The following is a 14,533-nucleotide window of genomic DNA, read 5'->3' as shown; positions in this document are numbered from 1 at the left end:
AACTGAGTATCCAAAACGACTGGGCACTTCGGAAAACCTTGGCCATAAGCTTTTCTTGTAACATGGATTTTTCCCATCTTGATTTTCCTCTCTTCCCAACCCTTTTCATTTGCCTCCTCTCCTCTTTTGTCTTTCTTCATGACCACCATCTTTCCCTTCTCTCTGCCCCTCCTTCCCATTTCACTTCCTCCTCCCATCCTTTCTGCTCTTTTCTACATCCCCTTAATAATAATAATTCTTGTAGGGTACCTTGGAGTAATGAGCTCTCCATCCTCCCCCTAGGCTTCCTGCTTCCCACGGTGTTGGGACCACTCTCATCACTGTTCCCACACTGCAGTGTCTGTTGTTGAAATGCTCCTTGCGACTGATGGGAATGGAGTGTTGACTGGACTCCCAGCACTGTAGACAGGGCTAGATAAGTGTTTAGAGGGGGTTTTTTTGTTTTTTTTTCCAGTTCTGCGCCTACACCCGCTACACTGAAAATGGTAAACAAGCCTTGCTTAGTTCAAATACACTTATGCTAAATACATATGTGTATTTAGTATGAAGAGAAAAGATTTAGTGTAAATGTGTTTTGGTTAATACCCATTTTGGAGGTTATATCTTACTGCCTTCAATTTAATACAATGGATGCTTATTTAATTGTTCTTTTCCAGGTCGCTTCAGAAGATTAGAATCAGATTGATGATGTGTATTAGGTTTTATTTGTTGCCAAAGAAAGGGGAATTTTTAAAAAACTTAAATTTATGTATAATTTTGTTTGTCTTTTTTTTTGACCGTGAAATACTAATATGACTTTGTTTAAGATTATTATAGCTGCTGTTGCTACTACATTTTTGAGGGCTGTAAAACAAAATGATCAGTCAAGTAGTTTGCCTTCATTTTTCATATGACACACAGCCACAGGTATGTGTGTCAACCTGGATGGGATTCGCTGCCCAATGCACATTTATAAATTCCTGTTCTCTCTCAAAGGTGCCTTTGTTGTTTGTGCAGAAAGTGGTGATTCATTCTCCTTTTTATGAGAAAGTCATAAATATTAAAGTTCAAAGGAACAAAGTGCCATCCCATTACATCTTTGTCACTGATTATCACCTCTCATGTGCACTTGACATATCATTGTGACATACAGTAGTATTTAAAAAATGATCGAGTATGATTATTTTCATATAAACTTTATAGTCCAAAGCCTTCTCAAGAGGAGTACTCAAAGCAAGTGAAGGTCCTGGGATCATACATTTCATCTGTATTCAGTAAACCCCAAAGCTAGATTGTAACACTTGGAGAATATATTCCCAAGCGCAGCAGTTGATTAGCCAGGAGTTAAGGTTGAATGAATGTATCCTTTATATCTACCAAAAGGTGGCGGGATGGGGGAGGAGTGGGAAGACTTCAGTAGCCTCAAATGCAAATGTCAGCCAGGAAATTCCATCTCACAGTTCTGCTTTACAAAAAACCCCCAAAGTATATGGAAGTATTCACATGCACATCTAGTGTCATGGTGGCTTACATAATAATTCTGCCCTGTAGTGCCATCCTGATGATAATGAGAAACCCAGAGACTCCTTTAGCCTTTCCTCACACAGGTTTATGTCACTAGTGACCACAAACACCATGCATACACATTAAGACTGAAAATGCAGTAAGGATGCTGGATACGTTTATAGATCAAGTTTGTCTCTCTTGACTTTCTCATGGTTCTCAAAGTGGCACTGTGGGGCAGAATGGATTCTCTTTGCAAATATTTGCAGCCTGTGACAGTCCGATGTGCTTAGCTAGCCACGAGAGTGTATGAAGTGGTTGTTAAGGTTTGATGTTGGATAAAGTAGGGGTACTGGCTGACTTTTTGTTATCTGTTGGAGATGGAACTGAAATCTTAATGGGGTGTTAGAGTGTGGTGTTCACAATGGTGTGGGCAAGATGAATGAATGCAGGATACTTCTCTCTTTAACGTCTTATTTCCATGGTTTTTAAAAGCATGGTGAGTGTCTCTTCGAAGCTCACTCCCCATTTTGCCTCCGGATCAATGAATCGAGCTCACTTCTCTCATTGGAGAATCGTTATGCTTTCTTCAGTCTCACTTGCATGGAATGCCCACAGCCACTAATGCATAGGAGCTGCACCTCTGAAACCCATTGCCCCAGCTCACCTCTGATGTTAATAGCCGTACTTTAGCCCAAAGATCCTACAATGGAGGAAGATTTGCTTTCATTTCTTTAAAGTGTAGCTGTAACATATTAAAACCCTTTTTATTTCAGACTTCCAAAAAAATGGAGCAGCAGCCCAGCCTTTGCTCACAGCTTTCTGTGATGCAGATGAGAAACAGCATGGCTAGTTCCAGTGACAGTGAAGATGGCTTGCAGCAGTTTCTTCTTGGGTCTTCCACCGCTTCCTCTCTTCGTGAGTCCTCCAAAAAAGTGAAGCAAATCTTGGGCCCAGCCCTGTGGCCCATTAAGGACAACTGCAGAACTTCTATTGACTTCAGTGGGAGCAAGATTTGGGCCATTTGTGTGTTGCTGTAAATAAAAGGAGCTTTTGTACTAAGCTGTAGGGAAGTTGAGACATTGTATAGTGGTTTTGGATGGCAGCCGAATCTACTTAATTTAAAAATTAGGGAGTGTTACTAATACTAGAAATAATGATCTATATTATAATGTCTGAGATCAATAATATCTAACAGATATATTTGAGAAAGGGAGGCACATCACATGTGTAAATAACACTGAAAGTTTCAGTAATTGTATTCAGTATAAAAAATAATGCATGAATCGTGTACACAGGGGCGATAGCCTATAGCTCAGGGGTTCTCAAACAGGGGGTTGGGACCCCTCAGGGAGTCACGAGGTTATTACATGGGGGGGGGGGGTTGTGAGCTTTCAGCCTCCACCCCAAACCCCACTTTCCATCCAGCATTTATAAGGGTGTTAAATATATAAAAAAGTGGTTTTTAATTTATGGGTGGGGGGGTCACACTCAAAGGCTTGCTACGTTAAAGGGGTCACCAGTACAAAAGTTTGAGAACCACTGCTATAGCTGCATCTAAGCTGCACTGGAGAGCGCTTGGTGCAGGGTCGGCAATGGTGGTTTTATGTTACCTTTACAAGCTCTTTGATGCTGGGGCTGGTTTGGCTCATAGTGCAATTTAGAGCAGCCTCAGAGCTGTCCTACATTATGCTGGCTGGTAATGCCTATGAAGAGTCATTGTCAGGGACCATCTTTTTGTTCTCTGTTTGTCCAGTGCTTAATACAAGGGGGCCCTGGTCCATGGCTAGGTCTCCTAGGGTTCGTCTACACAGAAAAAAGAGACCCAAGGCAGTGAGCCTCGGAACCCGGGTCAACTGACGTGGGCTTGGGCTGTGGGGCTAAAAATAGCAATGCAGACATTCAGGTTAAGGCTGGAGCCCAGGTTCTGAAGCCCAGCAGGAAGGGAGGGTCTTGGATCCCGGGCTCCAGCTTGAGCATTAACATTTACACTGCTTCACAGTGCAAGCCTGAGTCAGTTGACCCAGGGTCTGAGTCTCGCTGCCGGTGAGTTGTGGGTTGTTGTTTTGTTTTTTGTAGTGTAGACGTATCCTAAGGCACTTAAATACTACTGATAATTTTGCTCTCCAGGAATTGTCAGAGCACAGCACCACTCTGGTCATGCTCTTCCCTCTCTATCTGGCAATAAAGGGTATGGCGGGAGGAATGTGACATAGAGCTAAAAATGTCTGCACTGTGCCACATTGGAAATCTCCAAGTAGGCAGTTAAACTGTCTTTCCACCTGCTCCGAACCCCTAGAGTAGCACAAAGTAGCTGGAATGGGGAAAGCCAGGATCAGGTTCTGTGTTTTTTTTGCATCAGGATCTTATACCTTTGTAGAAATTTTTTAAATAACTCAATTTAGTTTGGCTTTTTTCTCTGTGTTGCATGTAGAACTATAGGAAGCTTATTGGAGGTGTTTTAAAGACACGCAGTCTTACTATGTTATGCTGATTTGCCCACAACTGTGTGGTTACTTTCACGTTCACTATCACAGACGTGCCCAAATCCCTAAGTTATGTGGGCACCAGACTAGATGGTCACTTCCTCTGGCACGCACGCGCACACACATCAGGAATGTCTTTATTTTTTTCCAAATACGCATTTTAGATCCAGATTTTTTTTATTTAAAAACAATTTCTTATAATCATCAGGTTCCATGATCATATTATATTACTTGTTTTCAACATATAGAATCTAACAAATTTTGCTTAGAAAAATAGGCTCCTCTCATCCTGCAATATTTACATTCACCCAAAATAGTTTATTAACTGTACTTGGGTCATATGTGTTCATGTCAATACTTTCCTTTTTGTCTCCCGCTTAACTTAAATAAGGTTTAGTAATCATTTTAACCTGAAATCAGATATTGGAAGGAAAAAAAAAAATGTGCCTAACCGAGCTGGCACAAGCTCTTAGTTTAACTGGGTCATACAGAATTAACTATGGTGGCTCTCGCGATCTGACTGTTTAGTTGTTAGGACCTTAATACATAAGAACTTGTCAGTGGTCCACCAATACCAAATTTCTCTCTTTTCTAATATGAAAAAAAACAGATGACTTAACAATTTTTATTTGGCACCACCTTAATTATCCATTCTCTACTGTCTCCCTTACAATTCTTATCCAAGCCTCCAGATTTGGGGAGTCCTTTTCTTTCTACTTTTTACCAATGATATATTGTCATCACAGTTATAGGAGCACAAGCCCTAGGAGTGTTCCACCCTGATTGTGGTGACTGACAGGATGTAGTTTTAGGGGGTTAGCGGCAGATCAGATTTGATTTTTCTTAATTTTCCTATGATCTTTTTTCCAGCAAGGCAGGGTTTTGGGGGGACATTAATGTCTGAGCTCTCCCGCATACAACTTCCTCTCTTTCCTATGTAGGAAACTGAATGATTATATTTGTGCAATTGGGAGACTGTCATGGGCAGTTTGGAAGAGAACCTCACTTCTAGCTAACAGCTTCAGAGTGTTTACTCCAGTATTTCAACATTATCTAAAGGCTTACAATTTTCAGAGATAATATTAATCCCCATTTAAGATAAACCTGAGTTTAATAATACTTGGTAAAGTCCTCTTCGCTATTGTATTCCTATTATTCTGTCTCTTTGTTTCTCTCAACAAGATTTCTTTGTGTTAGTTAATAAAGTGTCTAAGCTTCCAAAACTGATAGAAGGGGATCAGCTGTCTCATTGATATGCAGTGCTTCTATGGAATTAAATTCTTTGCCTAGACAGCTGGGCAGTCTGTTACCCCTATATAACACTGTCTATATGACACAGTTCCACTGTCACAAATTAGCATTGCCTGAATGTAGGTATTGAGAAGAAGATTTAGCCAGGGCTCTCTTTCTCTTGGGTCCCAAAAGCAATCTGAACAAAAAGGTGGACATCTAGCTTTCCACTTTTATGTTTCAGGTAGCCCTGTCGCACCCGTAGGTGCAGCATATTCAATAATTGCTTTTCAGACTTGTCCAATGATGCATGCCAGTATGCCTCCAATTGTGGCATAAATGTACCAATATTGAGTTCCCCTTCCAGCTGCAGCCTAGAGCATAAACCAATGTACGTTGTTTTGGTTTTTTTTTTTTTAGTAAAAACAAAACAGCAGTAAAACCCACAGTAGATTATTTAGAGAAGGGCAACAAGTGAAAAGCAAGTGTCTTCTGCCATAGGAGAAAACAATAAAAGGGAGCTTATCTGGATAAGGCTCTGCATAAATTATAACCTTCTATGTGACCAGTTCTTGTGTAGACAAAAGCTTCCCAGTAAAAAGATCTGATTATTTTTTGCTACTACAATGTAGAAAATTCCTACTCTCCTAAGTTTCATGTACTTACTGGAATACACTTGTAAAAACTAGAACTTCATCTTTGGAATGAGTTGAAAGAATTTTTTTTGTAAGTTATGACTTTGCTGCTGTGCTCCAAAAATATAAATTCTCTAATACATTTCTAAAAAGAAATCCATATAAAGACTTTATCAAAGTTTTATAACAGAAAGAGGGAAAACTGGTTCTATTAGCAAGAATATCTACTCACGTACTAATAAACTGTGTTTTAAGTTTAAATAACTAAAAACAAAAAACTAACACTCTGCTTTTATGTTAAGGAAATAACCAACAAGAGTTCTATAATACTTATGGAGCGGGTCGTTTGCAGCATGATGTTTTCTGTTGATAACATCACATATTAACCCAACATCCTCGAAAAGGTATTAAAATGAAGTTTGCTTATGCCAGATTAGTACTTGTACTTGAAATACACAATGCATCTGTGCACAACTTATTAGAAATGAAACTGTGAAGTAACTTTTTTTAAAAACATAAGTGAGTGGGGAAACAATGAGTTGGAGCAGACAAATAATTTCAGCTAATTTTATCTTTGATGGTGTTTCAGTGTTATTGCTACAAAATAAGCCTAATGATTAACAGTAATAAACATGCAAGGTGACTTAGTCTCTTTAAAAAAAAAAAAAAAGTATCTGGTTTAGCTCACTCAGTAGTTTTGCTGGTCTCTACAAATTCTGTATTTGCAACCCTCTAAGGCCTAAGCTAAGGAGAAAGGTAGTATGAGGATTTTTTTCAGTAATGCTTTCATTGGGTGTTACTCAGTATGTTCAATGTTATACCCAGCTTGTGGTTAAAAGCAGGATTGGGTTTCACAGGAAATACCTTTTTTTATAGGCATTTGAACTTAGGAACTGGAGACAGTGCAATAGACTATTGTATTGGAGGCCCAGGTTTGAGGCTCATTCAGGCTTTTGTATGCTCTCCTAACAAAGGATAGAGGCATGCCTAGATGACTCTTCAGCATTTGGAGGAAGCAAGGGCATGACATTGGTGCAGAACATCGGCCCTGACTCCATGGGTGCTCCGGGGCTGGAGCACCCATGGGGGGGAAAATGGTGGGTGCTGAGCACCCTCCAGCAGCTGCCCATCAGTTCCTCCCCCTCCCCCCAGCACCTCCCGCCCTCAGGCGGGCCCTGCTGATCAGCATCTCCTCCTCCTCTCTCTCTCTGCGCCTCCCACCCACCACAATCAACTGTTTTACAGCATGCAGGAGGCTGAGGGGGCAGGAGCGAGGATATGGTGCACTCTGGGGAGGGCACAGAACTGGGTGGGGTGGGTGGGGCCTTGGGGGAAGAAGTGGGGTGGGCCTGGGACAGAGCCGGGGGTCAAGCACCCCCTGGCACTTTCGAAAGTCTACTTCTGTGGTGCAGAAGAAATTTACAGTATGAGAGCAGACTGCCAACTCTGTTCAGCAGGCTTGTGCCACCGTGCTTCTGCCTACTATGGAGAGACAAGGGCTTTTCTGAATAAAGGAAAATAATCTTTGCTCATGTCACCCTCAAAATTATTAACAACTACTAGTGACATCTAAAAAAGAAATTGAAACTTTAGTTTTAAATTTTCAGGCCTCCATTTTTATGGGTGTAATTTGTGCCCGCTATTTAGGTCACTTAGATATCTAAATCCATAACTTCACCCACAAATCTCAGATTTAAACATCTCAGGGTATGTCTACACTGAACAAAACCACCACCACCACCCATGGCAGCGTGTCTCAGAGCCCAAGTCAACTGACTCAGGGTCACGCTACAGAGCTTAACCTAGCCGTGTAGATGTTTTCACTTGGGCTGGAGCCCAGGCTCTGAAGCCCAGCAAGGAGGGAGGGTCTCAGAGCCTAGGCTGCAGCCTGAGCAATAATGTCTATACTGCTCTTTTTAGCCCCAGAGTGCAAGTCCATGTCCGTGGAGCTGGGCTTGGAGACCCATTGCTGCAGGGTTTTCATTGCAGTGTAGCTATAACCCTAAGTGGCCTAACCTGCACTTGCAATTTTTACTCACAAAATTAAGTATCTGAAAACAAGGCCTTTGTAATCCTGTATTTAATAATATACATAATAATCTCTGTATAAAGCCAGCTGAGTAATTAAAGTAGTTTGTAAATACTGGGGGGCGGAAAGTACTGCATAATACATTTACTACATGTGGTGGTCTAAAAGCATTGATTAATGCCTTCCAGTGTTTGCATGAGTGTAATTTTTTTAAATCTGATCCCAGTAATGGAAAGCATATACTTGAATTGTAAGCTCCCCGGGACAGACCATCTTTCTCTTCTGTCTTTGTACAGCACAAAGCACCATGGGGCCTTGGTCCATGACTAGGGCTCGTAGGTGCCATGGTAATAAAAATAAAACATTATTAATTATTGCATAGTGGATGGATTGAAGTTTAAGTAGTTTTATGTAATAAGAAAAGGAGGACTTGTGGCACCTTAGAGACTAACCAATTTATTTGAGCATGAGCTTTCGTGAGCTACAGCTCACTTCATTGGATGCATACTGTGGATGCATACATATGTCCACAGTATGCATCCGATGAAGTGAGCTGTAGCTCACGAAAGCTCATGCTCAAATAAATTGGTTAGTCTCTAAGGTGCCACAAGTCCTCCTTTTCTTTTTGCGAATACAGACTAACACGGCTGTTACTCTGAAACCTGTCTTTATGTAATAAGTGTCAGTTTACTAACCATATGTTATGACTGCAAAGATTCTTGAAGGGAAATGTTTTTCTTATCTGCATATATAGTGTGTTTCTTCTACTGTTTTTCTTCTAGGATAATATTTTAACTTTTTAAAGGTTTTCATACTGTTTTCAGTCATCATGTGCAGGCTGTTTATAAACTGTGCCAGTCCAAAGCCTGCACCAGTTGTGAATGAAGGACTGCTGAACTCTTAGGGAATTGAGAGAAGACAGGGAGTTAAATACAATTTTCAGATTGGAGGACATAGATTTACCTGTCAGATGAGAGTTATGAAACTAAATCCCCCTCCACAATATGTACTCCTATAGATTCAAATCTTGAAGTCCATTCTCAGGCAAAATGCCCATTAACTTCCAGCTGAGTGTGTGCTTTTGTGTGCTCTGCTTTAGAGGGTTTTATACATTGCTGCTGTGCCTGAAGGCTACCACCTACTGCTAGAGCAGTGAACCAATTTCAGTCATTAGCTACATGGTGCATATTATTTAGTCCTACATTTGTTGTTAATATAACATACTTGTTTTTCATTATAGTTGTTTATGCAGTGGGATTTGCATCTTACCCCTCCGTATGTTTTATCCCATGTTGTTGCTTATGAGGCAGTGGAGCTATGATCAGTTACTCTGACTGAGATCTGCCAGAGTAAACTTAAGAATTTTGTCATGACTGCGTATCCTGAGGCAAGTACTCAGAGATACCTTTTGTGCTTAAGTCCTCCTTCTATTTTTTCGCGCCAATTCGTGCATGAATACAGCAATAAGAAAAATACCTATCGGGAACACAATTCCCTGAGTAAGAAGTGCAGAAAACTCCCATTGACACAAAAGGAGTTTTTCCTGAGTATGGACAGTAGCATTTGGCCCTAAAAGATTATGATTCCTATCCCCTTTACCTGGCATCCATGATTTCCTGATGCTATAGTACAGATGTCAAATTAATTGACTTTCACCTGGAAGATATAAATTCTTCACATTTGGGAGAATCATCAGATTTGCTGTGTCCTTATCACAAATAAGTCTATATCATGGCGGGGGTGTAGTCTTCAGTTTAACTTTTTCTTCTCTTTGAAATTGTGGCAGGCCGGACATCTCCCTATATGAGAGCTTCAGCAAAAATGAAACCGATAGAAGAAAGTGGTGAAGATGATGTCTTTGAACTACCATCTGCTGTTAAGCCTGAAGTTCAGTGACTGCCTTGAGTAGACATGGTGCTGTAGACATGGCAAAAGCAAGAAGCTTATTTTGATGGGATTCTGAAAACGATCAGCACCCTTTACTTTCAGAGAATTATACCACAATATACCTGTGTTAGTGGCTTCTAGATAAAGATGCCAAGTTTTTATTTATTCTCCTTTTAAAACAAAAAATTAAAAAGACATTGTATTTTTACTTATTGGCCATGATTTTTGAATGGTTGTATTTTCACCTTAGCTCTCTGCCTAGTTGAATTCAATTTTAAGCAACAGACTAGTCTGAAATTTTATTTGCTTATTGAGGACCACTTTCAAAATCACCCAAGTCCCATTTTTCTAAGCCACTTACGAGCCTAAGTCCCAGTGAAAGTGAATGGGAATGCTTGGAAAATTTGACCCAATATCATTTGTACTGAACACCATAGTTATTAATATTGCAATTTCAAAATGAAGTTAATACAGTTTTTTGTGTGTGCATGAAAGTGTGTGTTTATATTTTACACACACAAAACAATTTAAAAAGAACATTAAAGTTGCACAGTCAAGCACTCAAAAGTTAGGAAAAGCCAGAATTAAGTTTCCCATGCAACCTATATTTGGCCCCCTTATGTGTATGCATTATGATGCAATTTTTAATTACATGATCACATTCTATTTTCCACAAGGATTTGGCAAAATGTATAGATTTGACACAAAGGCCATCCTTCTGCCAAATTTCAAGTCTCCGCTCTAATGCATGGGGGTTCTAAAGCATCTTTAAAAAAAAAAAAATCACCAGAATTTTTAAACGTGGCCAAAATAATGTATTTTTCCCTAGTTTTGTTCTTGGAAATAGCTGCACCGTTTTGGCTAAAGTTTTCCAAAAAAGTTCTCCTGAGGGAGACACCCAGTATGGAAAATTTCAGCCCAAACAGTTATGGTTTGGCAAAATTATAAGTAGTTCAAAAAAGGGCCCTTCATAATGGGAAGTGTTGGGCAGCCTTAATAATAGGTGGTGCTACCAGCTCCACCTACAGTGTGTGTGTACATGCCTAAATAACATCAATGTATTTATCACAATAATAAACTGTATTCATTGTCAAAGAACATAATGGCAGATACAACAGTCTATGTAACACTTTAAGATGACAGAATGTGGAGACTAGAATATGACAAATAATGAGATTGTGGATAACAGTGGGAGTCTGGCTTAAACTCACTCTGATCTTTTTACTGTGATCATCGTCCTAGTATTGCCAGTGAAGCTAAGCCTAAGAGTGTCCTTGAATCAGCCTGTGCCTATGGTATATAATCTGTTTTTACACTGTTCTGAAGCTCTTGCAATGCCAAAGCACAACACTTGTTTTTGTGGCTTTAAATTTAATTTTTAATGTTACTTCAGTGTGTCTTGTAGCTTGTTTTTTGCATATTAAAAATTCTCATTGAGGTGAGCCATAGTTACCGGTTTATGTAAATGTATGTTAAATACATTTTACATCTCACATGTATGCAGTAGATCACGCTGGCCCCTTTTGGAGCAGAGGTAATTTACCGTATAAATTCACTGAGTTTTGTAAAAACCTTTATTTACTTCGTAGACAATAAGAGCTCCTTTTGGATCCATTGCCATCTCTTGTAGAAGTACTTAAACCGGTTATAAAGATACAGCTCTGATAAAATCACCGCGGCTAGGTATAAGTTCAATGAGTGGTGTGTGGTACTAGCATTATCCGCATTTAAGACAAACTTAAAGACATGAAAAAGGTTATGCCACATTTATAGTAGCTGATTGTCAAATAACTGTACAGCATGACCTTTTTAAAAGAAAATACTGTAGATAGCCAGAGGACTTGATATGTTAGGGACAAGTCCGCAACATTTATTTTCTAAACAATAAAAATGTTTGAATTAAAGGAGCATTTGAAATTTGTAACTCCTAAATTTTTGCACTTATACTAAATGTGGAGGATTGGGCATGGGATTGGGTTATTTTGGTGTGTAGAATTTACTAAGAAAGTTTGTCTAGCATGAACTTTTATAGGAAGTTTTCAGAGAAGAGTTTGAGTGGAAATGCTGCTAGAGACTCTTTAATTACAGCAGGGATGGTGCACCAAAAATGAATATGGATGATCCCAGAAATATTACAGTGTACTGTGAAGATCATAAATCCAGAACTTTGAAGTTCTTAACTTAAAATACAGCCAGTCTCAAACACAAATCCACCCTTTTTATGTTTGTTCTTGAGAATTGTTTCAGTCAGTTTGATTGTCAAGCAGCCATGCAGCCAACTGGTGAGGGAGCCTGGGATTGTGGTCCAGATGCCAAGCTTGCTTGTGCACTGGGAACACTGGTCAGCAGCAGGCTCAGCCTCCTTAGTGGGAAGTCATGTCTTTCATGTTTTAAGTGACTCCTCTGGATAAAAATGCCTCCAGCTCTCCTCAGCCAGAGGAAGATCCCCAGGCCACATGAGCTTTGAGAAGCAGGGCTAAAAGGGAAGAGCCCTTTCCCATCCGTCACAAAAATTGCTTTAACCAGTAGAAAACTGTCAAATCTTCATATGAACATCACATGGGGACTGGCTAACTTCCTTGGGTTCATTTGGGGCCACTGGAAAGATGGGTACTTTGCCAGGGAGGAAGGAGGTGGTTCTTCGAGATGTGTTGCTCATGTCTATTCCATTCTAGGTGTGTGCATGCCCATGTGCGCAGTTGGAGATTTTTGCCTTAGCAGTATCCGTAGGGTCGGCTGTGGCGCCCCCTGGAGTGCTGCGTTCATGCTGCGGTATATCGGGCACCACTGGCCCTATACCCTCTGTTTCTCCTTATCGCCCATTGTTGTTTGGTCGGAGCGCCTCTCTTCCTTGCCTAGCAAGTGGCCAGCAGTTTTCTTCTTCGCTTCATGTATTAGAGCTGTAAATAGTTTTATTTACTGTAGTTAGTAAGTTAGGGTCCTGGCAGGGACTTTGGCCCAGGCAGAGAATGCCCTGGTCTCCGGCTGACTGTAACAGGCCTATGCCTGTTAGTGACCCCCATGGCAGCTGTCTGAAGTGCTTGGGGGAATCTCATGTAAAAGAAAAGTGTCACATCTGTAAGAACTTTCATCTCCGGACCCAAAAAGAGCGTGACATCCATTTGAGAGCCCTCCTCATGGAGGCTGCTCTCCACCCAGCCTCGGAGCCATCCTGCCCGGACCCTACTCCCCGTACTTTGGCCTTGGTGCATAGTGCACCCCCAGCACTGGGCTCTACCCGGCACTGACCCCCTTAGCCGGTGCCCAAGAAAAAGTCAAAAAAGCAGGACCTGGCACTGAGCAAGGGGCATTGAGTAAAGGACTCTGTTTGAGCTGCCCGCCTACTCTGGAGCCACATGGGGATACATTCCCCTAGGGGACCTCCTACCCTCCCCAATGGATCTGCCACCGACTCCAGGGAGCAGTAGGGGACCCAAACTCATGGCGGAGTCCACGCCCTCCCAGCACCCAGAAAGCAAAGGACTTTCAAACCGTGATATTCTATGAAGGGACCTCAGGAGGTCATCTAGTCCAACCCCCTGCTCAAAGCAAGACCAATCCCCAATTTTTGCCCCAGATCCCTAAATGGCCCCCTCAAGAATTGAACTCACAACCCTGGGTTTAGCAGGCCAATGCTCAAACCACTGAGCTATCCCTCCCACTGTGTGCTGTGATGGACCCAGCAAAGGCTCCCTACAAGGGCAAGCCAGCCATGAAAGCCCCCAGAAGGTGAGTGAATGCTGCCGGTCTCCAGAGCCAAGGTAGAGCTCTTTGTCGCCATGCCCCTGGTCTCCACATCAGCCCTGGTCACCGGTTCACCCCTTCAGATCACCAGCACCACGCTCCCAGTCTCCGCCCTCTCAACAAGAGTCACCTAGAGGGAGGCACTGGTCACTATATTGTCGGCACTAGTCATCCTCTCGCCGACCCGCTCTACAATGTCAATTGCAGTCATCTAGACCACAGGAACGTTCCCCAACAGTGCTCACATGTCTCATCAGAGGTCCATTCGAGCCCTTGGCTTCCTGCTCCCTTCTTCTGCTCTCCTGGAAGGTGTCATTCCTGGTGGCAAGAATGCCTGCCCGAAGGTCTCTGAGATTAGGGCACTTACCACAGCACTGCCCTATACAATGTTTTTCAAGAATAAGCTTTCCTGCCCAAGGGTGGTTTAACAATTTCACATGAGCCAGGACATATTCTTGCCAGTCTTCTTCCCAAAGCCTCATAAGTCTGAGGAGGAGCAGAGATTGCATTCCCTGGACGTCAGGAGAGCGCTAGCCTTCTACATTGAAAGGACCAAAATGTTCCGTAAGTTGACCCAGCTGTTAGTCGCCGTGGCGGATAGGATGAAAAGTTGTCTGGTGTCTACCCAAAGAATTTCATCATGGATCACCGCCTGCATCCAGTTTTGCTATAATCACATGAAAGTGCCTCCTCTGGCGATTGTACTTGACTACGGCGCAGGCCTCTTTGGCAGCCTTCCTGGCCCATGTGCCAATTCCAGATATCTGCAGGGCCGCCACCCGGTCATCCATTCACACATTCACTACACACTTATCCAGCAAGCCTGAGACAATGCTGGCTTCAGCAGAGTAGTATTGTAAGCTGCTCACCTCCAGGGATACTGCTTGTGAGTCACCTAGAATGGAAACATGAGCAAGCAGTCAAAGAAACAACGGTTACCTACCTTTCGTAACTGTTGTTGTTCTTGATGTGTTGCTCATGTCCATTCCATTACCCACTCTCCTGCCCATCTGTTGGAGCTGCCAGCAAGAAGGGACAGA

The 14,533-nt window shown here is 41.9% G+C and overlaps 1 protein-coding gene across 2 annotated transcripts in view; it reads left to right on the top strand.

The window, feature by feature from the left end:
* Positions 1-11,851, top strand: part of POPDC1 (popeye domain cAMP effector 1) — a 57,201-nt gene extending 45,350 nt beyond the window's left edge. For both annotated transcript variants that reach the window (XM_074948172.1, XM_074948171.1), the window contains exons 8-9: positions 2,259-2,400; positions 9,649-11,851. In XM_074948172.1, the coding sequence (XP_074804273.1) occupies positions 2,259-2,400; positions 9,649-9,758 (252 nt within the window). In that variant the 3' untranslated portion in view covers positions 9,759-11,851. The remainder of the gene's footprint in view (positions 1-2,258; positions 2,401-9,648) is intronic.
* Positions 11,852-14,533: the final 2,682 nt, after the last annotated feature.

Source organism: Natator depressus, chromosome 3 (assembly GCF_965152275.1).
Source record: "Natator depressus isolate rNatDep1 chromosome 3, rNatDep2.hap1, whole genome shotgun sequence".
Classification (NCBI taxonomy): domain Eukaryota; kingdom Metazoa; phylum Chordata; order Testudines; family Cheloniidae; genus Natator; species Natator depressus.
Note: the sequence above shows the minus strand (reverse complement) of the source record. Positions and strands in the feature narration are given on the sequence as shown.